This window comes from Microtus oregoni, unplaced genomic scaffold, assembly GCF_018167655.1.
Source record: "Microtus oregoni isolate MIOR12 unplaced genomic scaffold, Mior012 000013F_ref0000133, whole genome shotgun sequence".
NCBI classification, from domain to species: Eukaryota; Metazoa; Chordata; class Mammalia; order Rodentia; family Cricetidae; genus Microtus; species Microtus oregoni.
Window position 1 is genome coordinate 40,040,446 of NW_024543072.1, and position 27,035 is coordinate 40,067,480.

Here is a 27,035-nt window from a genome sequence, read left to right on the forward strand (position 1 = left end):
CAGCAACGAAAGCAAGAACCATAGAGAAATGCTGCTTACTGGCTTGTTCTCTGGCTCGTGCTCTGTTATCACTGTTATAGAGCAAACCCCACCATTCTAAGGCTGATACCACCTGTGGCGGGCTGCCCCACCATCCAGCAATTGTTGATCAAGACAGTCTTTCACAGACATGGCCATAAGCAGATGTGCTGGAAGCAGTTCTTTAATTGAGGGCTTTTTCCCAAGGCACCTCTGGGTTTTGTCATTAATAGTAAAAATTAACTCCACGATCTTCACATCACCAGAGGAAATTTGGGTGCCTTTATCGTCTTTATAGCAGCTTGCATTTTCTCCTCCAAATATTGTCTCTCTGATCATTTGATTGAAAGTCACAATTTTCTTCTTTCTGTCTTTAACTACCCATCCCCTAGCATATAGCACTCTTGATTTCTTCACACAGACACCATTTTTTAGTAGAATTGTTGCTTCCTCATTTACTATGTATTTATGTTTTTCTATCTTCCTTTCTTCACTAGACACTCCTGGGAGTAAATATTTATTGTATTCACTGCCAAACCCTGAGTTCTTAGGACAGTGATCAAGAGAATGGCGGATGGTACACATTCATCATTTTTCAGCTAATGAGTTAAGCAAGAAGTGAAGAGCATCATGGATTGAAGAGAGAAGCAGCGGCTGGATAAGGATTGAAACATAGTTTGACAATTTTAGTAAAAGGAACACATTGCTCACACATAAATGAGAAAATTACCAGGAATCCCTCAACTTTATGAGTCATTTGAGAGAGCCTTCTACACAATTCCTTTCTGTTAAGCCTATGGTCAGTATCTTTCTGTAGTGTGACTTTGGGGGTAGATGAAATTTGGACTCCCAGTGTTCTTTCTGCTCTTGGAAGACTCTTTGTGCACTAGAGAAAGAAGACTAAGCCACTCATAATGCCTTTCTTTTCTTGGCCTCATAAAGTTATTGAGCAAGAAAGAGGACAAAAATATCTCCCTTGCTTGATGTATAAAACCCTTTTGACCCTTAAATGAAATATCACTCTGTGAATGTGTTCATTAATATTAAACTACTGCATCTGTGTAGAAGATTGCTATATTAGTCACCACCCATGTGTGAAAAGCCTTCTGACACAAGCTCAGGTGGAGAGACATAGCAACTCTGCAGATGACATATATTCTATGTGCTACCAAGTGGTGGGTACCACCAAGAAAGCAGTGTGCATGTTAGGAGAAGAAAGACATGCCCCATGGAGCACTGCTAACTCAGTCTGGTTTCTTTCAAGCCAGCCGCTTTGCCCTACTCATGTATGTTTTTGGCTGTACCTTTCATGTTTGGGCAGACAGTTGAATATTAGGTCCTTGATTAAGGGCCTTAACCACTCAAACCTGAAGCTTTTCAGCAGCCTTCCAACACCAGCCCAGCAGTCAGAGGCTACCTTCCTTTAGCCATTCCCTAGAAGAGTGCCTCCTTCTGCAGAGGATACCTGCCCTTGCTTTGCCTGCACTTCCCCAAAGAGAGTAATCAGAAGAGGAGCACAAGGCTCTGAAAACTCATCCAAACCCAATAAAAGCTATGCATCTACTTGGCAAACATAGACTTGTTGCCTGGCACGTTGCAAAACCTAGTGACCCTGAGTCATTATTTTCCCAGTCTGTCATCTATTATCTCTTCAACCTTATACATCCTTTTCACTCCTATTTAACATCAGCCCCATGCAAACTCAGCAGGGGAAAGAGTCTAATGTGTCAGAAGGTCTTCATGGCTTCTCTCGGGCTTGTTTTCCACAGCCCATCTTAGCATCCAATATACTTTGCAAGAATAAGTCGCCTGGAGAACTAACCCATGGTGAGAGGCTGCCACTGAGACAACATTTCAGACTAGTGAGGCCAAAGCCAACAGCAGGTTTCCTACAGCACAGGGCTTAGTGTTTCCTTACACGCGCACATGTACACACATCTGCGCAGCCTGGGGATTCTCATCGAGAACAGATGTCACTACCCACAGTGCCAGCCACGTGGCACACATGGCATTTTCTTCATTTTGACTCCTAGCAACTATGGTTTTTCTTTCGCCCCCCCCCTCCTTCTGCCCCATTCTCTTCCTCCACTTCCCACCCCCCAGTACATTTATAAAGTCTCCCCTGATTCAGACTGGGCCAGCCTTGTGCTTTTAATGTTGTTGTTGTTGTTATTGTAAACATCCAACAGTTCCAATGCTGGAAAAAAAAGAAAGAAAAAAGAAAAGAAGAGAAAGAAAGAAAGAAAGAAAGGAAGGAAGGAACCACAACAACTCCCAAAGAAAACATGTTCTAACCCAGGAATGTACAATGCTTCGTGCATGAGAAGGATCTTCCCACTTCTCTAAGTTTAGCTACAGAAAGCAGGGCTCCAAATTCCAACACACATACCAAAGATTTTTTTTCTGTCTTTTTTTCATATAAACCTCATACCATTTTACAATGTCCAAATTTTTGTCCCCTTTCTCAATGACAAAGATTTACACTACAGCATAGCTTCTTTCTCTGGTTACAAAACTATGGTCACCTCCTTCAAAAGCATTTATTAATTTCTTCCCTTGAAATTATATTTTATGAGTGCATGTTATGTGCTGAGTTTACCAAGGAGGCCTACAATTTCTCAGCACATTGTATCCAGTAGAGATTTTTGAAAATCAGATTGCTATCCTAAAGGTGGTATTACAAAGCGATGAGACAAGAATAAAGAATAAAGCAAAAAATTAACTTAGTCACTTGATGAAGGACTTACAGACAGAAACCATTTGAAATGGATCTGAAGGATACATTGGAACATATAGGAATTCAAGGAGATGACAGGAAATGACACATAGACATTTCCTGTTAAAAAGGCGCATAGTAAGTAATCCACTAATATCTATGTTTTAGTAACAAAATACCATTGTTGCTTATGCTTCTGAAGGTTGGATAATGTGGCTTTGCCTTAGTTCTCTGCCTCAGGGACCCAGGCTTAGGGCTTCAGACTCAGCAGCTACCTTCATATCTACCTGAAATGTCTTGGATAGAAAGGGAGTGTGCTCACCCAGCTGAAACGTTTTGTTGAGTGCAATGTGTCACATACGTTCATCTCCCGTTGGTTTAAATAAATCCTGTGCTTAGACTGAAGGGTCGGAGGAGGAATTAGACTTTTAACCATGGAGTCAGGACAAAGAAAAGGAAAATAAAACAAACCGTTGTCAGTCTTTCTTGTCAAAAATCATTGATCATATTTTTCTACACAGCGTGCTTCACCCCAAGACATAGTAGAAGCTGACCATCAGGTTTGAATTCTGAACCTGAATTTTATAGCAGGTTGTGATGTAACTTTCCTAATTCTGGAGTCCCACACAGTAAAATCACAGACTCTCTACGTCTCACTCACCCTAGGCACAAAGTAGAGCAGAAAGAGACAAATGCAATAAACATTCCCATTCAAGGAGAATAATGAGACTCACATAAAAGTCACTGATCCATAGCAATTCTGAAATCTGTCAAGCAGAAGTTACAAAAGGCCTGTGCTGTGAGAGCAAGGATGGCTCCTTTGGTAGTAATTTGTGATCATTCCCTGGTGTAGCATCCAGTAGATGTGGATGGTTCTTTATGGTTCCTGGCTCCAGCATTTGCTGTCTTGGAAGCCCCTCCCTTCCCTTTATCTCCTTTGGTCACATAAAGGGAACACTGAAGAACATTTCTTTTGGGAAATCTGAGCCACTTTTTTCACTCTTCTGTCTCTTGGTAGAACTTAACCACACCAAAGTTCTTCATAGGTAAGGATCCTTCTTCATCCAAACTGATAGTGATTTTTGACACCATGCTACTTGCAGTCTTTATGGTTTTGTATATATTTAAATCTGGCCCAATTGGTATTTTAAAGGCAAAACTCTCCAGTTGTTCATACACTTGACCAGGTCTGTAGTTCCATTCTGAACTAATGTGGCTTCTTTTGGATGAAAGACTTAGTGTCATTTCTAGGATTCATTTTGTTAGTTGCAATGATCTCCTCCATGCCATTTTAACCTGATTAAAGGTTGTAATAATTAGAGGAAAGGTCTATTTTTGACTTGCATCCTCCCCCCGATATTGTCTTACTTTTAGTCTTAGACAGCCTTTCCTTTTCTTTTTCTTTCTCTTCTTTTTTAAGATTTAATTATTATGTACACAGTATTCTGTCTGTACACCAGAAGAGGGCATTGGATCTCATTTTAGAAGGTTGTGATTCACCATGCTGTTGCTGGGAATTGAACTCAGGTCCTCTGGAAAAACAACCTTAATCTCTGAGCCATCTCACTAGCCCTTAGATGGCCTTTCTAATAAAACACTGCAGTTGATCATCCATACCCAGGAGCTTTACAACATGGCTTCACCTAACGGTGCAGAGATGCTTTACACAATACTTCATCTGTGATTATCACATGCAGGCTCTTTCCTTGTCGTGATTCACTGAACAATGCAGCACAACTATATTTCACTTGCATTTGATTAAGAATTGCAATAAGATATTGATGAGTTAAAGTGTACAAGAAAATATATGCAGATGTGCAAATACTACATCATTTTACTAAAGAGAATTATGTATCTGCAACAGTCATTATCTATAGGCATTCTAGAGCCAGCACCACCCAATACTGTAATTCAGGCACTATTGCAATGGGATTTAGCTTTTACTGGCTAGAGGAGAGCAAAAAGTCCTGGCTCCTGCCTATTCAGCTGGAGATGTGTGCTTTTTGTTGCTGCACCTATTTTGAACATCCAGGTAGGCCAGCTTCTAGAGGGTAAGAGGCATGGATTATCTTCTATATTTGCAACAGAATGTCATATCAATTTTGATGGATGTTAATATTCACTTTTGGATTAGTAATGCCCATTTTAGCTAGCTGTTCTTATCATCCTTTGATAAATTTCCCTACTTACTAAATGTGGAATATTGTGGTTCTGAGCTAGATTTAGTATTTTATTTTTAGATTACAGAAACCTGATAGCAAACGGAGTCTATAGCATGCAGACATGAAGAACCTTGAACCAACATAGATGAAGCCTATTCTCAGTGTCCTCTCCCTTGCTGCTGTAATGTTTAAGTTCAATTTTCACCTCTACTGCTCATTTCCCAAGTGACCTTGGAGCATGGCCTTTTGTTTCATTTTCCCCATCAGTGGAATATGGATGATTATATTAATCTGCCTCACTGGGTGATATGAGGACTAATTAAAAATGAGATTAGGTTCAACCAAAGTCTTCTAATGTGGGAAATATTAAACTTGGTGATGCATGACCATGACTGAAATGTTATATGATTTCCAAGAATCATCTCCGTCTTTGGAGCCCCCTGTGACCTTGAGGATACTGTAGCTAAAATGTGAGTGCCTACACCTTCCTGTGTTGTTCATGTCTCATCTGCTCTGATATCGTGTACTCTGTGTCCATCCTGATGGCCAGATCTGTCCAGACAAACTTCAACCTGAATACCAGAAGGCATGAGTCTTTTTCCCCTCTGACTCTTTCTTCCTGTGGGTCTCTTCTCCTCCTTCTCCCTCTCCCTCCTCCTCCTTCACCTCCTCCTCTTCCTCCTTCCTCTTCTTCCTTCTCTCTCTCTCTCTCTCTCTCCCTCCCTCCCTCCCTCCCTCCCTCCCTCCCTGTCATATGTATGCAATACATCTTTAGCCACATGTACATATGCTTGGAGACCAGAGGAAGTGTCAGTATCTTGCTTTATCATTTTCCACCTCATTTCTTTGGAACAGTGTTTCTCACTGAACATGAAAACTACCTGTCAAAAAGTTACTATAGGCAGGGAACCATTAGCAATACCAACAAGTCCAAGCCATCCTCCTGCCTCTGCACCTCATAACACGGGACTCACAGGCTCTTGTGACCACGCCTGGTTTTCTACCTGAGCACTGGGGATTCCAGCTCAGATCTTGTGCTCATGCAGCAAACATTTATAGCCCCTGAGCCATGGTCCCTATCCCCACCTTTCACACCTTTTCATGCATCCTCTCTTTAGAGAGAAGTGCTGGAAATGTGGAAGGGCTGATAAATCAGTAAAAACTTCAATAAATTGACTAAATAACATGCTTTAGCTCATGGTTACTCTCTTTCTCTGTCTTTCTCTCTCACACACACATACAGGAGCAAGTTAACATTGGGATTTCCAATTTTTAAAAAGACCTGCAGCTCCACTGGGTTATTTTGAGAAGGTTGTGTTTGTTCTCATTTCTTCTGTAAATATTCATTTCTCCATGTAGATCATCTTATATTTTATTTAGTTGCAGATACCTTGTAGTCTTTTGTCTCCAGGGTGTCAGCTGCTTTCTGAAGGCTGAGCATATACAGATACTATGGTAGGATAATGAGGATCTTCGGAGAGGTCAGCGCAGCATGAAGGTGGGGATGGCGGAAGAAACAATAAGTGTCTGGATAAACATTGACACATTGCAGCTGAGCATCCGCTCTCAGTACAGTGAGCTGGCTATGAAACTGGGTGTTTCTGATATTATGGAGGTATCTTGCTAGTATTGAGGCCATTTCCTATATTGTTGTTCTATTATACTGTTGCTAAGGTAAGATCCTTGGATTACAGAATGTAAAGAGACAGGAAGAGTAATAAATGATTGAAAAGCCACCCTAGGGGTGGGTGACTGTCCTCTACTTTCACAGACAGGGAACTAACTATCAGGCTTCAGTCTTCAGGATTATCATGTGCTCAAAAAATAGCAACAAAGAAAGCTTCTCATCTCAAGTTATACAATAATGGCATTATTGATTGCATTGCATGTCAGGTGCACTTATTTTTTTATGTAGCCATTACTGTTCTATGAATGAGGAAATGAATGGCTGACCATGCAATTAGCTCCAGAGGTAGCAAATGTAGAACCAGTAAGTGAACTCATTCTTATTCTAACATAAACCGCTCGATAAGATTAAAACCAGAGAAACAAATACATAACATCAAGTAGGAAGGAGAAGGGCACTGAAAGGTGAGTGTGGGTTGCTGACTACCACCTGTTAGGCCAGCTCCCTTGGCTTTGCAAGCTCTGAGCCCAAGGAAGACCGGGTAGAGGAGGTATGTCAAGGAACTCTGCCTAGCAGTACTCAGAGACCAAAGAACATGGAGCAAAACAGATGTGATTGATCAGTGGATGAGTGGATAAGATACACAGACAAGCATCCCGTAGATAAAGAGAATGTAAACAAGACACTTTCACAAAGAATAGGTTCCATATGGGTGAAAGTGAAATGGGATAGACAAACCAATTAACAAAGAACAGAAGAGCCAGCTGACAACCCAGGATGGCGTGACAGGTTCAGAATGAGAACCACAGCAATTAACCACACAAATTGAATTGTTCAGAGACACAAGAACTTAAAAACTAGACCGAGCGAAAAGAAACAAGAGTTTTGGCAAGAGAGTATTCTAGAATAAACATGACCCATCCCTCTTGCCATTCCTCAACTTAACTGGACCTGGATATTCCCAAGAGGTCATAAAGTAGTTGTGTTTAAGTTGTGGAGAAAGGCTGGCAGAGATTGGGCTGAACGGAAAGTGTTCTGGGCCCCTCTAGACCTGTGTTTACACGGGAAAGTAACATGTATACAGCTTCTTATTGTCAGTGAGGACAGGCTTGGCTGCCTGATTGGGCTGTGAGTCCCATGACTCAGTCCCTGGAGGGTGGCAAGGAGGATTCTTTCTAGCTGGGCTTTCAGTGAGCAAATTGTTTAAGAAAAACATATCGTGATTCAAATAGGCAGAATGTTATAAACCTTTATCTCCACCAATCTTCTCCTCAGATCTAAGCACTCAGCTATTACTGGCAATCTCCCTCCATCACACCACTTCTGCTTGCTTTTATCTATCCACATTACAAGTGCTTGGTCTGTCTTCCTCAGCCCAGGCTGAGAGCTGAACCTCTCCACGCTCAGTGTGCCCCCAATTCTCTCCCAAACACTCTCGGTACTGTCCTCAGATCCACCCTAGAAAGGACAGCTTTTGCCATGCTCTTCTGCTCGCAAAACCTTTCAGTTGTTCTCTGTTGTCTTCAGGATATGGACCAAATTCCTCTGGATAGAGATGTTGACACAGTTCCAAACTTGGATCATTAATTCTTGAAGCAGAAAACCACAGATACATCTTTTCTTTTCTTTTTTTCCATCTCAAATCTTGGCTGATCTTTAGTTTTCCTACTAGGATGCTCCTCTTTAGCTCTCTGCTCAACTCTTATTCATTCTTCAAAGGTTAAGTCTAAACCCATAGACTCCTTAAAGCTCTTCTAAATACAACATTTCCCACCTTTTCCCATTGTTGACGCCATAATTAGCGGTGCTATTGATGGCTCAGGGAATTCTCTTCACTTTCTTCTAATTTATATTCTGTTGTCTCAGGTGATTCTCATATTCTTCCTTATTATATGATCAAGCAACAGGAGCCTCCTTAAGACAATAACTTTGTTATATGTAAAACATGCTATGATAACAAACATGTAGGAGATGCACAAACTGTATAAATTAGATGTGACAGAATCCTAGCTCTGAGTCTTACACTTGGCTCATAATAAATGTTTTGGCATTCAGTGTCTTTTTAAAGTTTAAAATGTGTATTTAACACTGTATTGATGTGTATGTGTGTATACCTACCGGTTTATACACGTATCTTGGTGTGTGCAGTGCCCAAATAGGGTAAAAGAGAACATCTGATTATCAAGGATTAGAATTACAAGTTGTAAGAATTCTGATGTAGGTGCTGGGAACCAAATCCAAGTCCTTTATGAGAGCAGGAAACACTAGTAACTGCTGAGTCATCCCTCCAGCCAGACATTCAATAACTGATAAGATACATTTCTTACATATTTCCGTGACATTGCTCTCTCCTGAAACAGAAGGGGGCTGCCAATACTGATGACCTTGCCGAGGGACTGGACTAGATATGAAAGAGTGAAGAGGGGAGTGAAGAATGCTTGAGCAAGGTGATCACAGTGTTGGAGGTGTTGTGAGCCTGACGGGCATGCACCTCAGACAGTGGCTCTGTGGGCTCTTGTCAGTCACATTCTCTGATAGTTCAAGTCCTGAAAACTTTTTAATTTTAAAATATGTATAATAGTGCCATCATCCATATTCAGTTACGGTAAGGATTCATGTGCATACAGTTTAGCAGACACAGCAGGCACCACATAAAAGTTAAAAATAGCCTTTGGTGCATAGAGAAGAACTTTTGTATTTTATACAGATAGTTTGATCTTTAGGTTTGTTTACTTGTATCTGAGGCATCTAGAGGAATTATATGTGTGTGTATGGGCGCATATGTTATATATCTATGTCATGATTTTGTGTTAGTAATTATATAGTATGTGTCTCACAGTTGTGAGTGGGAATATCTGTGCTGTGTCATATATGTGTACCATAGATGGGTTTGTATATATGAGTACATGCACTTACATATACACATTCGCTAACTCATGCACATCCAGCGTATATACAAAAAAGAGAAAAATCTGTGGCTTCTGGCCCTAGAAAACTCAGAAGAAACTAAGTGGGGTCCCATTCAGAGCGAACCACTGCCTTGACAAGTTTTTCTCACCTACTGTGGTTTTTCCCTAAACATCTTTATCTTAGGAGTCTCCACTTTTCCCTCTAACCTTTCTTCATGGGCTTAACTGCTGAGAAAAAGAGAGAGAGGAAAGGAGGAAGGGCAGAGGAGAAGAACAGAATGAGAGAGAATGGGAAATGAAAAAAATTAGACACTCAGCAAACAGCAGGAGAGCCAAGAATAATATTTAATCCAAACAATGAATATTGTCATTTCCTCCCACAGTCTGCATTCCCAATCATCTTCCATGGGCCGGCTTGGATAGCCAAGAAATGCTGAGCTCCCTGGCATGAGTGTGTGTATTGTAGGGGGCAGGGATGAGCATCCATGTTGGCGCTGTGGTGTAACATTCTGGTGGCCAGCTCAGCCTGCCTCTACCTCCCATGAGCTGTAGACTAGCCAAGGAGCCAGAAGCCAGAGGCAGAGGGAGGAGTAAGCTCCAGAGCTTCACTGAACCCCAACAACTTACCCAGACTCTCTAGGCCCTAGAGTCTAGGGTCACATTCTGTGCTTTCCTATCTCATCTCTGCAGGATTTCTATCTCTGCCTCTGACCTGCTTCTTTTTATTCCATGCCCTCACCTCCTACGAGAATGCAAGCTCCCAAAAATAGGAAACTGACCTCTAAATGTTCCATTCATAGAGGGAATGGCCTGTCAGGGCAGCTGATGGAGACACAGAGAGGAGGAACTGAGGGAGTAGCCATCTACTGAGGTGACCAGGGTAAGGCACTCCAAGGTCCAATCCCACGTAGCACGATGCTCACAGTGGCCTGAAATTCTGCTATTTTCCCTGAGTCATTTAGTCTGTTGTCTTAAAGAGCCTATTGGGAGCCTGCCTATACCTAGAAGGTTATATTAAGCCACCATGATAGCCAAGACCTTCTTTCCAGCTGGAGGGTACCTCTTCATGACCTCTTCCATTTAACTGTAAGAAAAGCTTCAAGGCATATGAAGAATCCATATCCAGATACACCAATCACCTCTCCACCCAGTTTCTCCTCTCCATGCATGGTGACTCAGTCTTGGTGGCTCTTCCCTAGATAGGGTGGGAGGATTAGAGTTGAGGGTGGGGAAGACAAGAAAGGCATGGAGGACTCAGTCAGAGTACACATACATCTGTGCCAGAAAATAATTTCTTCAGCTCTGTAGTCAGAAGCTGCTCATTGGTTTCCGGGCTGCCCAGACCCAAAATGATCACATAGAAACATTATTAATTACACCACTGCTTGCCTATTAGCTTAGGCTTCTAATTAACTAACTCTTACATCTTAAATTTACCATTTTTAGTATTTTGTGCATTACCACACGGTTGTGGCCTACCAGCAAGGTTCCAAGTGGCAGCTGGCATCTTTCTCCTCCAGCAGCTACATGGCATCTCTTTGACTCCACCTACTCTCTCCTCCTCTATCTGTTTGGAATTCCTGTCTTTCCCTATTCTGCACTGCAATAGGTCTAAAGCAGCCTATTTATTAACCAGTGCTATTCACAGCATACAGAGGGGAACTCCACATCACTCCACATTTCTGTCTAAATAAAAAGTAAGGTTTTTAACTTTAACATAGTAAAATTATACATAACAAAAAGTTATCAAGCAAGAATTATAGTTACACTATTTAGTCCATTAACATTTGGCAAATTAAGGAAAATACTCTATCATTTATTCTATCTTTGTGAGCCTAAGGTTTTATATCTAATCTATCTTTTATCATAACTAAGGGAAAGAATAACTATAACTATCTGTTCTTCAACTCCATCAAAGTCTCCAGAAGAATATAATATTACTTAAGTAAACAGGAAGTGCATTGTAAGCAACTTCCAAAACTTTAGAATTGACAGAGACACCTCATCGCCTGAACAGTCACCTAAAGTTCTTTTGAAACATTGGAGCACCCATCTTCAGCCTTCAAGCCCATAGTATCTGGCAGACTTTTCCATGAAGCAGGAAATTTGAAGATCTCTTTTGCCTTGCACTGACAAAGTTCATCAGTTGCTTTCTTCTGTGTCCTGCAAAATGTCCAGCAGTTCTTTCATGAAACAGGAACCCTGAAGGACTGTCTCACCTTCTTCAGGCAACTTTAGCAGTCATTTTTCTGTGGGTCCTGTATGTCCAGTTTATATTGTATAACATCAAGCAGTCTAGGCAAGAGCAATTTCCTTGTCCAAATAGCTAACAAGCTCCATAAGGAGCCTCTTTAATGGCCATCATCCACTTGAAGTAGATTGGTGCTTTCAGGGGCAGATGTGTCTCATTATCAAGAAAAGTCCTAAGTTCTTAAAACATTCTAAATGCCATATTCTGTTAGTCTTTGAAAGGTTTGAAGAATACCTATCAAATTGAAATATATCTCTATATATCTAGAAAACCTAAGTAACATGACTACAAGCTTGAAGAATATCTAGCTATCTGAAATACATCTCTGTATATCTAGAAAACCTAGCTATCATGACTACAAGTTTGATTATCATAGATACTATCTATTAACCTATATTTCTTAATTATACATTACATTTTTAAATGAGCTGCACAAACACAATACCTTAAGAGCAGAAATATACATATAACAAAATTAACCTTAAATTTGTATCAATAAACCAAGATCCATACCAATGCAAAGTATTCATCTCTATATCATATTCCTCTTTAAGTGTGAACAAACATTTATAAACAATATTAAGGAACTTGAACATAGTTCTCTTCATACTGCTTCCTGCTGTTTATTGGGTGAGGTGTTTTTTAGGAGTTTACGGTGACCTCTCAGGGGTCTTGGTCCATCAAACAACATTAGTCTGGAAGGAATCCACAGGTTCTCACCCTCTATAGAAAGTGGAACCTCTTTTCCAAAGCAACATATCCTTAGACCCAAATTTTGAAGTCAAGATACCTTTAAAACATATATGTTGGTTTAGCTTAGAATCAAATATCTCTCTATACTTAGCTCATTCGCAGTCAAAAAATTCAAAGTGAACACAATAATATAGAAAATCCAGACTCTCTGTGTATATTCTGTCTTTACGAGGCTTATTTTTCTTTATTCCTTTAATCTTTGACTGTCTGTACTCTGCCTCTTTAAAGACTTTGCTTTATTTTTCAAGCTATTTCTTTTTTATAACTGTCTATATTCTTTTTCTTCTCTCTCCCAAGCCTATATACATTTATCCAACACTGTGGCCCATTTAGAGGTCTTTTTCATCTGAATCTGTCTTTATTGTATGTCTGTAATCTTTTTCTGTTCAGGACTGATTCTAAAAATGCTAAGTGGCATGGCTAGGACTAAGGCTGCTTTGCCTTTTGGCTCTACCCAGTCCAACAAGTCAGAGGCCCATTCAGTGCCATCTCTGCAAGTCATGCTTACAGCCCTATTTTCAGGCACACAGCAAGTCTATGTTGCCATTAAGCAAGTTGTAGCACTCTGTTTACAAACCCCATTCTAAGGCTCGATCTTGAAGAGCCAGAGCTGTTTGTACAACTAGCACAAATGAGGAAGCCCTTTTAAAGAAGCAGCTCAGTTTTGGTTGCTCCTGCTGAATCAGGAAGCCTTCTCTTAGAGGAGCCACACCTCTGCTCACCTCCAACAGACAGAGGCTATCTGAAAAAAAAATGTGGTCACCAAGAAACTGCTCTTAATTTGTTCTTTTGTGTCTATAATTCCTTTCCAAGCTTTCTTAGATTTTACATTGGCACCAATTTGTAGGTGGAGGCTGTTCATTAGTTCTGGTTGCCCAGACCTGAAATAATCACACAAAAAACTATATTAATTATAACACTGCTTAGTCTATTAGCTTAGGTTTCTTATTAAGTAACTCTTACATCTTAATTTAACCCATTTCTATTATTTTGTGCATCACCACAACGTCATGGCCTACAGGCAAGGTTCTGGGTGGTGGCTGACATCTTTCTCCTCCAGCAGCTATATGGTGTATCTTTGACTTTGCCTACTCTCTCTTTCTCTATTTGTTTAGAATTCCTACCTTGCCCTATTCTGTGCTGCAATACGTTCAAAGCAGATTCGTTATTAACCAACAGTATTCACAGCATACAAGGAGGAATCCCACATCACAGCTCCAACTGTCTCGAAGATACAGACAGAGATGCACATCCCTCCATAAAATCCTATCCAAGCCACAGCACTCCTGCAAACTTGCCATCTACATTTCTGTTGAGAGCCACGGTAGTGGCTACTGTTAGTTGGAGATAGAGGTAGGGGTGAATCTTTTCCCACCTAGAGGCCTCACCTGAAGACAAAATATTATGTGACTCCTATTTATCACCAAACTATGTGGCATATACTTGCAGACTCTGAGAGTACCGAGTTCTCCATTTCCAGCTCACTTTATGCCACCTACATACCCCACCATCACTCAGAACTCCTCCTTGGGCAATCTAGGCATCTAAACCCAATTCCATGTCCCAAAACCATAAAAAATAACAACCAAGTTTTTGCCCTTCAGCTCTTTGACTTCCCTTTCTCTGGTGCATCTGTTCCCATGTAACCCTAGTCTAGTCTAGATTGCTATCAGTTATGCCCTAAAATCTGGTTGCACACCAACTATGTCCTCCCTAATTGATGCACACAACATCATGAATGCTGTTTAGTTTTTTTCTCCTTTCATTTTTGGAGTCAGTGTTACTCTGTGTAGCCCTGGCAGTCCTGGAACTCACTCTGTTCCAGGCTGGCCTTGAATTCAGATTCGCCTGCCCTTGCCCACCTAGTGCTTGGATTAAAGGCATGCACCATCACTGCCTCACCTAAAGATTTTTTTTTTAAATTATGTATCTATGCTCATGTGAATTTGAGGGATTTCCCAGAGCTACAGTGGAGGTGGGTACTGGGAAGTAAACTGCAAGCAACAAACCTGGGTCAAGAGTACTTATCTTAGTGATACAACCCAAGTCTGTGTTCAAAATTCTCCAAAAATAAATACTGAAACAGGCCTGGGTGAACTGGCTGTTTCTGCTCATGGGGTTTCTTATTTTCATAACTGGAGTGAGACAAGTGGCTTGCATGCTCTCCTGACAAACTTTGGCTTTCTTCTTTAAAAGAGCAATGACTTAACAGCTGTTTGTTCAGGGAATTCCCGGTCCTCTCCTTAGTTCATTGGTGCCCACTGTGTCTCAAGGTCATAAGTACACAGAAGAATCCAGTTCTATGGGGATCACACAAGCAGGGGTACTTCCAGGTTATCTCCTCTCTAAATTCCTCCCAACAGGTTTTGGGGGATCAGACCAAAGCCTCTAGGATGCTAAGTGATTGCTTCACCAGTGCACTCTACCTGAGCTCACTGTTCTCTTACATCATCTACCCGATGTCTAGTGCATCAGCACCTACGCATCAGACTAAGCTGATGTTTGTTGAATTTTGAGAGGTGACTCCCATGGGCCTTCTTCAGAATTGCCTTTATGAACTAATGTGTTGGACTGTTTTGATTTCTGCTTTTTATGCCTTCCCTCTCAATTAAGATTGTTTTTCTGCCATTTTGTTTCTTGTGTCCCAAGGCATTCATTCTTACTGTCAGAGAAGAGGAGCCTGTGATGACTGAGATACACAGGTTACTGTTATGCTTTGAGGATTTTTAGAGCCAAGGCAGGCCTTCCTCTTTCGGTTTTACGTATTCCAAACTCATTTCCCATATATCTGACCCTCACTCTGCCGTGACAGAGATCCTTCTGTATGTAATGAAGGTGAATGGGCAAGAAATTGTCAAAGACAGGAACAACTGTGGTTTATCCCAAAGGTGTTGGTAGTAGAATCTTGAGGTTTTGTTTACCAGGACCTTGATGCAGAAAGCTCATTCATGAACCTCTGAAGCCTACATGGTGGTATCCTCTCCTATATTCATGAAACTGAGTTGCTTAATATTTACTATGGGTATAAAACTGTCTTAATCATTCTGGTTCCATTGGTTCATCTACGCTATACAGTAATCTGTGAGGTGGGCACTGGCATTCCATGTTCAAGCAAAGGTGCTATCATTTATAGCACAGTGACTTGTGCAGACTATAGCGGGCCAGCGGGGAGGGGTGAACAAGACAGGACTCTGAGCATTTGTAACATGGTATCTGTACCTATTGTCTTTTTGCAGGCTTCATAGTCTTTATGCTTTCTGTGACAGGAAGGTTATTGCTCTCGGTCTTTTGATGGAGATGAGACATTGCAGAGAAGGAAGTCATGTGATCTTATTTTGCTTATTTTCCTTCTTTTATTTCAGTTTCTTTAAACTACTTTGCTCAATGGATATTGATTTCTTAGGCATTCATCAGAAGTTGCTCTGTTCCTGATGTCAGGTATTATAAGTAAACAGATTATGTTAAGGCTTTCTTTCAGTCCTTGTAAAAGGGCATATTTACCTTCGCTGTAGGTCTGGTAGACTGCACCTGAAGAACTTGGAGGTCTTATAGAGAGTCCATAAAACTACACATGAAACATAAATACATTGTAGACTAGAAGACTAGACCCCAAGCCAGGCATGGTGGCACAGATCTATGATCTTAGGCACTGGGGTGGCTAAACAGGGCTACTGAGTGAGTTCAAGTACACCACTTAGCAAGACTGTCAGGAAAAAGGGCAGTGGGTACAATTCAGTGGTAGAGTGATTTCCTAACAGGTTGAAAGCCCTAAATCTACTCCCCAGGTCTGAAAAGACTAAAGACTAAAATGACTAGAGCCCATGTCAGCATCCCTCTGATAGCCAATAGAATGTGTCTATTCATGAATTTCTTACAACTGCTTCTTGCTTACTGATGATAGAATTGAGCCCTGGCCTTCAATGTGCTGTTCCTTTAAGCTGAAAATCTAGAGGTTCTTGGCATCTTAGTTATTCATGAATTTAGCAAAAGCTTGAGTCAAAGTTCTGAAGACTTCAAATCTAATAAGCAGGGCCAGACCCCAAGTCTTCCAGGTAAGGCATACTGTCTGTGCAAGTCAGCTAATAAGCAGGACCAGACCCCAAGTCTTCCATGTAGGCACACTGTCTGTGCAAGTCAGCTAATAAGCAGGACCAGACCCCAAGTCTTCCATGTAAGCACACTGTCTGTGCAAGTCAGCTAATAAGCAGGACCAGACCCCAAGTCTTCCAGGTAAGCACACTGTCTGTGCAAGTCAGCTAATAAGCAGGACAAGACCCCAAGTCTTCCATGTAAGGACACGGTCTGTGCAAGTCAGCTAATAAGCAGGACCAGACCCCAAGTCTTCCAGGTAAGGCACACTGTCTGTGCAATGTCAGCTATGGCTCTGCCATTCTTTGCATCCCTCATGAGCACTCTGAGCAGAACACTGACAGTGTCAGTGATTCCTCCACACTTTGCAAAGATCTGGGACCTCGTCGCAGTCACCCCTAAGATGTTCATAATTTACTGTCTTTCTGTTGCATTTTTCATTTTCTTTCTCTTTTGTTCCCTGGAGAATTTTTCTCCCTTTCTTAAAATCTTAGTTGTGAAACTGAGAGAATGATTTTAATTTTTCTTTAATTTTTGATTAGTTATATTTTCTTACACACTTAAGTTTGGCTGCCCCTCCACGTTTCCTTTCCCTCATTCTCCTGCCTCACTCATACTTCCCACCCTTCCTAATTCCCCCCTCCATTTTCATTTTAGGTGGTTTATACATAGGGTTTACATTTTCTTTATTTGACTTTTACCTGCAGAAATCGATGCATATCATTGCTAATATACAATAGAATGTCTAATATATTACAATATTAATATACTAATATAATTGATGCCTATCAACACTTTTAAAGATGTACTATAAATGTAAACATGTGTAAATGATGTGAATCTTATAAAGCAACATTTCTTTTTCGTTTTTTTTTTTTTGAGATAGGGTTTTTCTGTGTAGCATTGGAGACAAAGCGACTTTTCTACCAAGTGTCCTCTCAGTAGAGGAATAGTGAAAAGGAGGGATCTGTTCATAAAGTAGACAAATGAAGCTAGCCTCTCACTTTTAAACAGAGGAATCATCATATAAATTTATTTGTTGAGAAAGTACTATGTCTAGATTGAACTAGAGGCTGGGACCTAGAAAGGTTATAAGATCCTAAGCCTTTGCTCAAACATCCGGAGTGTGAAGTTTCATGTCGTACATACATAAAACATGCCATAGTAGCTCTAAGTCAGGAAGAACTGGGGATTCAGAAAGCCAGATAAGAGATTCCAGAGAAAGATGTAACTAAAAGTTTCTAAGATATTCTTTTTAATATCTCATTTCCAAGACTATTGTAACCACACAGCTGTGACATGCCTTCTCTCACACCAAGGGGTGAGCGCTGGAAGACAAGAGTGCCTTCCTTTCCTCATTGCCTCTGATGATCACAGTGTAACATCAAACTACCTAGATTTAGCACTTGATGCCCAAAATGCAATGCTTCTGTTGATATGATTGGAACACACCAGTGCTTCCTCCTGGGGATAGCTATCTTCAGGTAAAATGGATCAGTAAGCTTCAAGTCTCAGGAAACTAAAGCGCTAGGGCACTTATTTGGGATAAACCTTAGTCTACAACTGAGAAACAGAATAGAGGCAAAGCCATGGGAATCCATGATAAACCTTAGTCTACAACTGAGAAACAGAATAGAGGCAAAGACATGGGAGCCCATGAAAACTCACAACTATGACGCTTTCTTTCTTTCTGTGTGGGATACTGGGTTTATTTTCTATCAGTGCACACCTCAGCTCCTTTTGTAGAGATACTAAAGAAAGCTAAATATGTGTGTATGTACATGTGTGTGGGTACGTGTGCACATGCGGTTGTGTGCACTTGCATGTGGAGGCCATCGGTTAGTGCTCAATGTCTTCCCCAATCACTCTCTAATTGTTTTGTGAGACATGGTCTCTCTCTGAGCCATAAGCTCCTTAATTCAAGTAGATTGGCTGAGTAACACCTTCTAGATCCTTCTGTCTCTGTCTTCTTAGTGCTGTTATTACACTATGAGGCACCATTTTGCTTTTCCCATGAGTGCTGGTAACCAAACTCAGGTCCTGTGATTGCACAGCATGTACATTACTGACTAAGCCATCTCTCTAAAACACAGTTTACTTCTTAAGGCCCCATTTTATCTGTAAAGTGCACATTTTATACTAAGTAGTCTTTAAGCCTACATCTATCCCTGGGATTTCCTGTTTCTATGGCCCTTATTAAAAGCAAAACAAAACTAAATAAAACTAAATTAAACTAAAATCTTTTTCCCTGTTCCTTTCAGTATGTACCCAACAGAGGGGTTGCTAGATTATATTAGTTACAGGAACCACACACTTTTCTATAACTCCACTAATTCATGTCTTTACCTTTGGTCTTTATCATAACCAATTTATGGGACTGATTATCTTATTGATAATCAAGTGGAGTTCTCGCAGTATACATGCATGAAAGGCATCAAAGGCCTTCTAAATTTTGTGTACAAGATCATAAGGGAAGATTTGGAATGGGACTCCCTATTTTTTGTCCTTTAAAGATGTTGCATGTAAAATCCAAGCCTTATGAATACAGAGGACATAGCTGAAGTGTCTTGAGTTATTTGTGCTGTTGAAACAAAGACTACTTAAACCTGAATAATTTCTAATGAATATCAATCCATAATCTCGTTTTTGGAGTCTAAAGACATTTAAGGTCAAATTTTCATCTGATGATGAAAGGTAGGTTATAAATGGGAACAGGAGAGAGACAATGTGGCTACGGAAAAGCAAAGAAGCCAAGCCAATCTCCCCTTTTACAACAAACTCTCTGTTGAGACACTAGCATTTATCCATTTGTGAGGACAGATCTCCCATGGCCCAATTCCATTTTAAAAGTCTCTCATCTTAATATAGTTTAATAGCAATTGTAGATTTACTTGATCTGGGAGTATACAGGCATTGAAGCCATATAGTACAAGGTGAGGCTGAGAACGAAGTAGAATGTCATCATTATTGAAGAGCAAGTGGGTGGGGCCACTTGGTCCACAGACCAGTCTACTATGTGGAGCTTCTTGTGGGTGTCTCATCATAGCTTGCCTGGAAAGAGGTGTCTTTGGAGTTCCAACACATTCTAGAAAGTGTTAGCAAATTGGTGCTCTGATTTCTCATCTGAGTAACAGGAAAGCTTGTTCAAAAATGACACACACAAAGCTGGGCGGTGGTGGTGCACGCCTTAAATCCCAGCACTTGGGAGGCAGAGGTAGGCAGATCTCTGTGAGTTTGAGACCAGCCTGGTCTACAAGAGCTAGTTCCAGGACAGGCTCCAAAACCACAGAGAAACCCTGTCTCGAAAAACAAACAAACAAACAAACAAACAAAAAAAAGACACACACACAGAAAAAAGAGTGCTTGACATGAAGCCAAGCTTTAATGCCTACTCCTGGTTTAAGTTATCCTTATAATCAAACAGGAATTCATGCCCCAAGGTTCCCAGAGGGAGGGTCCCTTCTGGTTGAGATCCCAACCTTTACTTTACCAGAGCAGGAGGATGGTGGTCGGAACTGCTTTTTTACAACATAGTTGTGGTCCTAGGTTCTACTGGAAGCTGCAGAAGAAAACAGTTCTTGGTCTTGTTCACACAAGGACTGCATTGCTAGTCTATCAATCAAAGTTTTTGGCACTCTCTTGTGGGTGGGCTCTGGGGCTACCTAACAGGCCTCCTCTATTGTCTTTCTTCTCCTTTCATTATTCTTTCAGATTCTTCCTCCCTGTAGAATCACCTAGTCTGACATTATTATCCATTGAGGATATGGCAGAAGCCATATCCTCTCATCCCTAAATCTAAATCAAGTTATTTCTCATCCACATTTTGATTTTGATTCCAGCACTGAGCTAGCCCATCAGACTGAGACTACTAACAGTGGCCTTCCCCAAGAGGGGGAGCCATGTTTTCACTACCTCTATCTTACACACACACACACACACACACACACACACACACACACACACACGTATAATATATATGTATATATGTAGTGGTCCTGCAATATAGGTAGAGTTTATATATACATACACATACATATATGTATATGTATATAGAGATAGAGAGACCCTGCATATATAGGTATAGAATCAAGAATGTTGGCTGGTTGGCTAAATAACTATGCTACAGCCACAGACAAAAGAGCCACCATCTTTGTGGCTCAGTCTTTGGGGGGAAGAGCTGCAAAACAATAAATATCATTGGACATAATGAGAATAACAACTCATTCTGTGTAAAAGGAGCCTCCTATAATAATTACACTAATGAAGAAGAAATTGTACTTATTTTAGTGAAACATCCAAAGCTATACAGACAGAATAGACTGGTGTGTGTTCCAAGTGTACTCTCATTTATGATTTATCTGGTCATCTCACCTTACAATACAGCTACCACTAAGAGATCAGCAAGATAAGCCTTTCTGTAACAATAAAAATGGATACCATAAAGTGGTATGGGAAGTCCTTCTGTATATGTGTTGCTTTTATTGGTTAATGAATAAAGAAGTTGGCTTGGTCTGTTGTTACAGGGAAAAGTAGAGCTAGGCAGCAAAAACTAAACTGAATGCTGGGAGAAAGAAGGCAGAGTCAGGAGACTCCATGTAGCCACCAGAAGGGAAAGACATGAGCTACCAGTTGGAACCTTGCCAGTAGGCCACAAGCCTCATGTCAAAATAAAAACTAATAGAAATGGGTTAATTCTAGATGTAAGAGCTAGCTAGTAAAATGCTTAAGCTATTGGCCAAATAGTATTGCAAATAATGTATGTGGTTATTTCGGAGCTGAGCAGCTGGGAACAAACAGTCTCCTACAACAATAAAGGGAAAATGTCGTAAGAGGAACAGCTCCAACAGTCTTCGATTAATGAGTTTACTTTAGCTATTATCTGCAGGCTTGGATTTCTGTCTCAATGGTAAATAACAGCTGAAATTGTGTGTGTGTGTGTGTGTGTGTGTGTGTGTGTGCAATAGAAAGCATATTTAGTAAGGAAATGAATCTTCCCGAACATTGAGAAGAACTAATGTTCTTATTGACGATTCTGTGTTGTATAAGTAGATGCATTTTATAGATTTTTTTTCATTGTCAGCATGATTAAAATGAGAATCAAAAAGTGACCTCTATGAAATAAGCTTTAAGTGTTTAAAAAATACACTTACAGGGCACACCTTATGGTGTAAATGAAGCATACATACGGGTGGAGGAAATGTATCCTTGTGCACAGGACCAAAATCATCCAAATACCCTCTCTTGAAGAATAGTCTTGAGAGAGGAGTGTACTGAGTCTGACTTATTCAACTGTTGCAACAAAAGTCTACTCCAAATCCAGTCTTTGAATGTTTTCAAACTTTGGATCAATTAGTCTTTTTTCCTTTCCTGCTCTTTCCTTTTTAGCTTTGGCTTCAAACTGTCAGTCTTCCTTGGCACATATTGCCATAGGAGATTCTGTTGGTTGAGGGTGCAGTGGTTGGCACATTAGGGAAAGAACAATTAATTCTAACAGGTAGATAGTATATTAAACCCATGAGTCTTTCCAAAATTTCTCTATATGTCTACCTTCTTCTTAGAAATTCTTTCTTCTCCCCATGACCTTCTAGGGGTAAAAATCAAAGAGCTTTTAGAAATCATTTGGGGATCATTGCAAGAGAAACCCAGTGAGGCCTAGGGAAGGTCACCTAGGCTGTGACTGCTTCATCATGTAATCTCTTATGTTCTTGAGATGGGAAACTATCCATGGTAAAGATGTTACAATTACCCTGGATTTTTTCCTAAAACTATTCAAAAATGTAGACTGGGGAAATGGCTCTGTTTGTGATGTTCTTATCTTACAAGCATAAGGACCTGAATTTGATCCCAGAAGCCCTGTTAAAAACAAACAAACAACAACAACAAAACCAACCTGGATTTTGTTACACACTTCTAATCATAGTGCAGGGGAGGCAGAAATAGATAGCTCTCTAAGGTTCTCTGGCCTAGTCTACTTGATGAGGTTTAGACCTCATCTCAAAACAATCAAAACACAGGTGGAACCTGTATAATGAAACCTAAAGTTGGCCTCTCACCTCCACAAGCGTGCACACACATGTACAGATGCACTAGCACACACATAAATGCACATACATGCATGCAGAAAATATAAGTTTTATTTGAAAAGGAAATCATCTCCAGCCTTACCATTCCCTCCATTCTGAAGAGTGTGCAAAGATATGCACGGGGAGTGGAGAGATCTCTGAGTTTTTGTAATCATACCAATTATATAGACAGTAAAAATGAAGCTGACCAAGTGTGGCCAATTAATTAGGAAAGGTAGGAGGAAGAGTAACAGAGCTTAGTATTGGGTGAGTAAATTATTCTCGAAACACTTGAAAAAAGGAAGAGGAACTGGAGGGATCTTAAAAGATGGATCCGCTCCCCCGTGCCTGCTCATATAGTCATCTCAAGCTTCCTGGAGCCAAAACCACTGGCTCTACTGAGAAAGACAAATGTTCACCTCTGGGTTTTTGTTTGTTCTCACAGAGAGGTCTATGTTGCAAACAGAATTCGTGTCCCTTCCTGCTCTCAGCTGACATTGCTGTACAGCTGTGCAACAGCTGTTGAGGTCTCCCCTACAAGTAGCTTCTATCCAGTGGTTGGCAAATGGGTATACACAGCTGAGATGAGATATTCAAATGACCTCAGGACCCCATAGAATAAATCAAAACACTGAAGTAATGCCTTGGACAAACTTGTTGTGATGTAACCCAATTGCCGAACTTTATTTCATGGTCATTACTGAATTGAGTGATCTATTTTATCAAAGCATATGGAGTATGGAATAATCTTCATAGCTGACATTTAAGGAAGGTCGGAGAGAGGAAGCGATCTTCACCTGTAACTGATAGGTGGTCTCTGAATGCCAAAGTTCTGTCAATCAAAGAGCTTGACCACGACATGTTTCCTATGCGTTTACATTTGAGCATGAAGGGGAGAGGATAAGCCAGGGTTTCAGTGCAGTTAGGCTGGCTGATAGACCCTCTTGGATGCTGTGCAGTTTATTTCCCTCAAGAGGTAACTATCTGGAGAAGCAATGCATTGGTTGGCTGAAGTGTTTTTTTAACTACTGGTTGCTGTTCTTATCACACATTCCCTTTTGGGGTGAAACAGTCCATTGACTCTGGTTTAGTGTTGGGCCCATTTCCCATTTTTGTTCCTGTTACTGACAGCAGTAACAGGAGTGTATGGAAACAGTTCAATTCCCTGCTCAAACACTGTGTCTAACTGCCGTGCATCAGGTACCTAGCTGAACATGTGGGAATATTTTTTTTTTTTTGTGCCAACTCTGGTGTTCTTAACCTCGGACCACTTTCACTTTGGACAGACAACATAAAGGCCATCACAGAAGTTGAGGACTTCTAGGGCTTTTAAGTGCCAGGCTTTGGCGAAAGGCCTCATAATGAAGGGAAGTAGTATAAAGACAAGATATGTGGTGAATAATGTCTAGCTCTACATGACCCTGGCTATGTGAGCTGGGAGATTCTTCTCTGTTCACAATTTTGTCTTCTCACTGATAGAGCCAACGTTGCTCAGAACACAGGCGTTTTCTAACAAAAGACAGAATTAAAATGTGGACGTATACAATATACTATGAAGATTTATTATTACCAGAAATCTAATGTAACTGAGCAGAAAGCTTAACGATAGAAACAAGATCTTAGACTGGGCCAGAAACAGGAGCTAGGCAGGAATGTAGACAGAGCCTTGGGAACAAAGCTTTTCTCAAGGCTTGTCAAGTACTTGAGAATGTGTTCTGCCTTTTGGGTGTTCATCGCAGTCTCGTGGGTATTTTGTGAATTGGGTTAGAGTAGGTTGAGGGGAGGGGAACTGGGGCCCTGGCGCTACACAGGACACTGACCCCATCTCTTCCCAGCCTTTCCAAGCAGATGGTTGGTGTGACACTATCAATAACCGGGCCTATTGCCGCTATGATGGGGGAGACTGCTGCTCGTCCACACTGTCCTCCAAGAAGGTAAGTGAGAGCACCTGGGGTGGGTGGGAAGGTCATGTGGCTCCGGGAATTAGGGGGGGTCTGGCTAGCCCTCCTTCATGGTACAGTCGTTAGGAGGGAATGGCAATGAGTGAGGAGTTTCTGGAGTGATGAGGAGATTAGCTGATTAGGAAAAGGGGTAGTGAGTACGTCTTTCCAATACAGTGACCCATTGGGACAGCAATGGCTTTTGTTCCTGAAAGTCTCCTGCCAGTCTATCATTGCCCAGACCAGAGAATGTCTTCCTTCTCTTAAAGGTTCTAGATGACCAGTGGAAAAAACTTCCCGGTTATTACTTACCTTTGCTCTATTACAAGTACATCATAGGGATATAATTACAGGAGCTACCTGAACCACTCTCTTGAGCAGATCTGCAGCATCCCTTTGTCTAATACCCTTTTGTCTCTGTTACTCTTGGCTCCGTTAAATTAATAGATAAGCTCCTTACATCTGTAAAACTGAGTGAGCTGAAATTTTACAATGTTATGAGTAAAAAAAATGCAAGTGTTCTGGTGATATTTGAAGCTAGTTGACAAATTCAATTGGAAATCTCCTGGTGTTATTTTCTTCTCTGTATCATCTCCACAATAAAGACATGAGGAGATATACACAGACTAGAGTACCACAGACAGGTTCTGCCCCCTCTGCTCACTATGTGTCAGGCACTATGTTCAACATTACATATGAACGAGGAGACAACATGGGGTGCTCAGGGACTCAATACATCATCCACAAATTTGGCCCTCTCTTTCCCTGACACCTTACCAGTCTTGAGCTAAGAGAAATTAGCTCAAGGAACGTTGACAAGAAGGCAGAAATGGGGCCGGCTATTTTCTATTCTTACTTGTGGAAATAGCTACTTAAGGAGTCTATCTATGTTCAGGAAGGCATGGCCACCTTGGAAGAAGTTGTTTAAATCTCTCGGTTTCATTCTGTGTGAACCTGGGCCAGTATACAGAAAAGCTGAGATTATAAAGGCACACCACATCTCTGCTGACTCTTACATCATGTTTTATTTCATATGTGCAAACAGTCTCACCCGTTCTCCAATCAAAATGTGCAGTCACTAAACCCATCCCTCAGTGCGGCTGCACTGATGTGTGACATTGGTGGTTATCTCATTTAATCATGAGTACCCAAAAGGTATTTACCACTCTCGTGGCTCAGTAGCAGCCATTGTCTTTGATTCTAATTTGATTCTAATTAAAGGAATTGCTTATCTGTTGGTAACAGTACAAGCAGGAACAAAAGCAGCTTTTCTGTATCACCTCTGAAATGGGAGAGGGATAATTACATAGAACTGAGCTAACAGTCTCACACACAGAGGGTAAGGAGTTGTGATGTCTCACCACCCCACAGTATACCTTAGGCTCAAGAAAGGCAAATGTTCATGCATATGAAGATTCCAGGGATTATCCCGCTGCCCCAAGAGCACAAAGTCAGAAACATGGAACATTTAGGGATTCTAGGCTTCCCGTGTGGCAGCCATTGCTCTGAGTGAAGTCAGTTGTAGTGGTCCTCACAAGGAGATGTGCTGACATTCGTCTTTCTATCTAGGAGGATTGCAACAGAAACAATGAAACTAAACGTTGTCAGTAATGTTAGGAATTATGTCAACAATAGTTATAGGTGTGTAGCAAGGTATAAACGTGTTCCACCATCCATTTATCCCAAGAATGAAGATGTTTTCTGGAGAGTGGAACTGGTGTCTTCTCACCTTATAGATGAAGAAAGGGAAGCAGTGATGGATTCCCTTGCCTAAAATGATATCACAAGACGGCCTGGTGTTGATTACTGATCTATGATACAAACCTCTGATCTTATTCTTCTTTGTAGGACCAAGTGAGGGAAATTAAAGGCAATTGATAATTTGAACCTTCACACACACACACACACACACACACAAAACTTAATGATTTCAACTTCCTGTTCATTCCCCTAGGTCATTCCATTTGCTGCGGACTGTGACCAGGATGAGTGCACCTGCCGAGACCCTAAGGCAGAAGAAAATCAGTAACTCTAGGACCAGAGCCCACCCTCTCTAACCTGGAGGCAGACTAAGAGAGAGACTCCCGCCGCAGGATGCAAAGGATGAATGAACAATCCAGGTCCCACGACTGAAGGAGAGCCTAAAATGGAGAGTCATTAAGACATGCAAGAGAATGTTTGTGGGTGCCAATTAATGCATTACGTAGGCCAAACAGGGAGGAATTTTAGGCGAAAGTGTCTTTAAAAGAAAACAGTTGATTAAAAAAGGAAGGAGAAAGGTGACAGGCAGGATCCCTCTTCCCCGTTTGTCCTCTGCTTCACCCTTTTCTCAGCTCTCACTCTCTTCCCCACTCTGCACGCTGTCAGTGGCTCAACCCCACCCAGCGTGTAAAACACCATCAGAATATTAGAAGGTAAGCTGCCAGGGACACTCTGTTAATCCCCATTTCAGATGGACTGTCATCTTTCAGGGCTCATCTACTCTAAACTGACCCTTTGCCTTTCTTT

The 27,035-nt window shown here is 41.1% G+C and overlaps 1 protein-coding gene across 1 annotated transcript in view; it reads left to right on the forward strand.

The window, feature by feature from the left end:
- The window catches only part of Pappa2 (pappalysin 2), a 360,123-nt gene extending 333,528 nt beyond the window's left edge, over positions 1 to 26,595 (forward strand). The window contains exons 24-25 of the mRNA XM_041662449.1: positions 24,423 to 24,521; positions 26,482 to 26,595. Coding sequence (XP_041518383.1) covers positions 24,423 to 24,521; positions 26,482 to 26,556 — 174 coding nt within the window. The 3' untranslated portion in view covers positions 26,557 to 26,595. The remainder of the gene's footprint in view (positions 1 to 24,422; positions 24,522 to 26,481) is intronic.
- Positions 26,596 to 27,035: the final 440 nt, after the last annotated feature.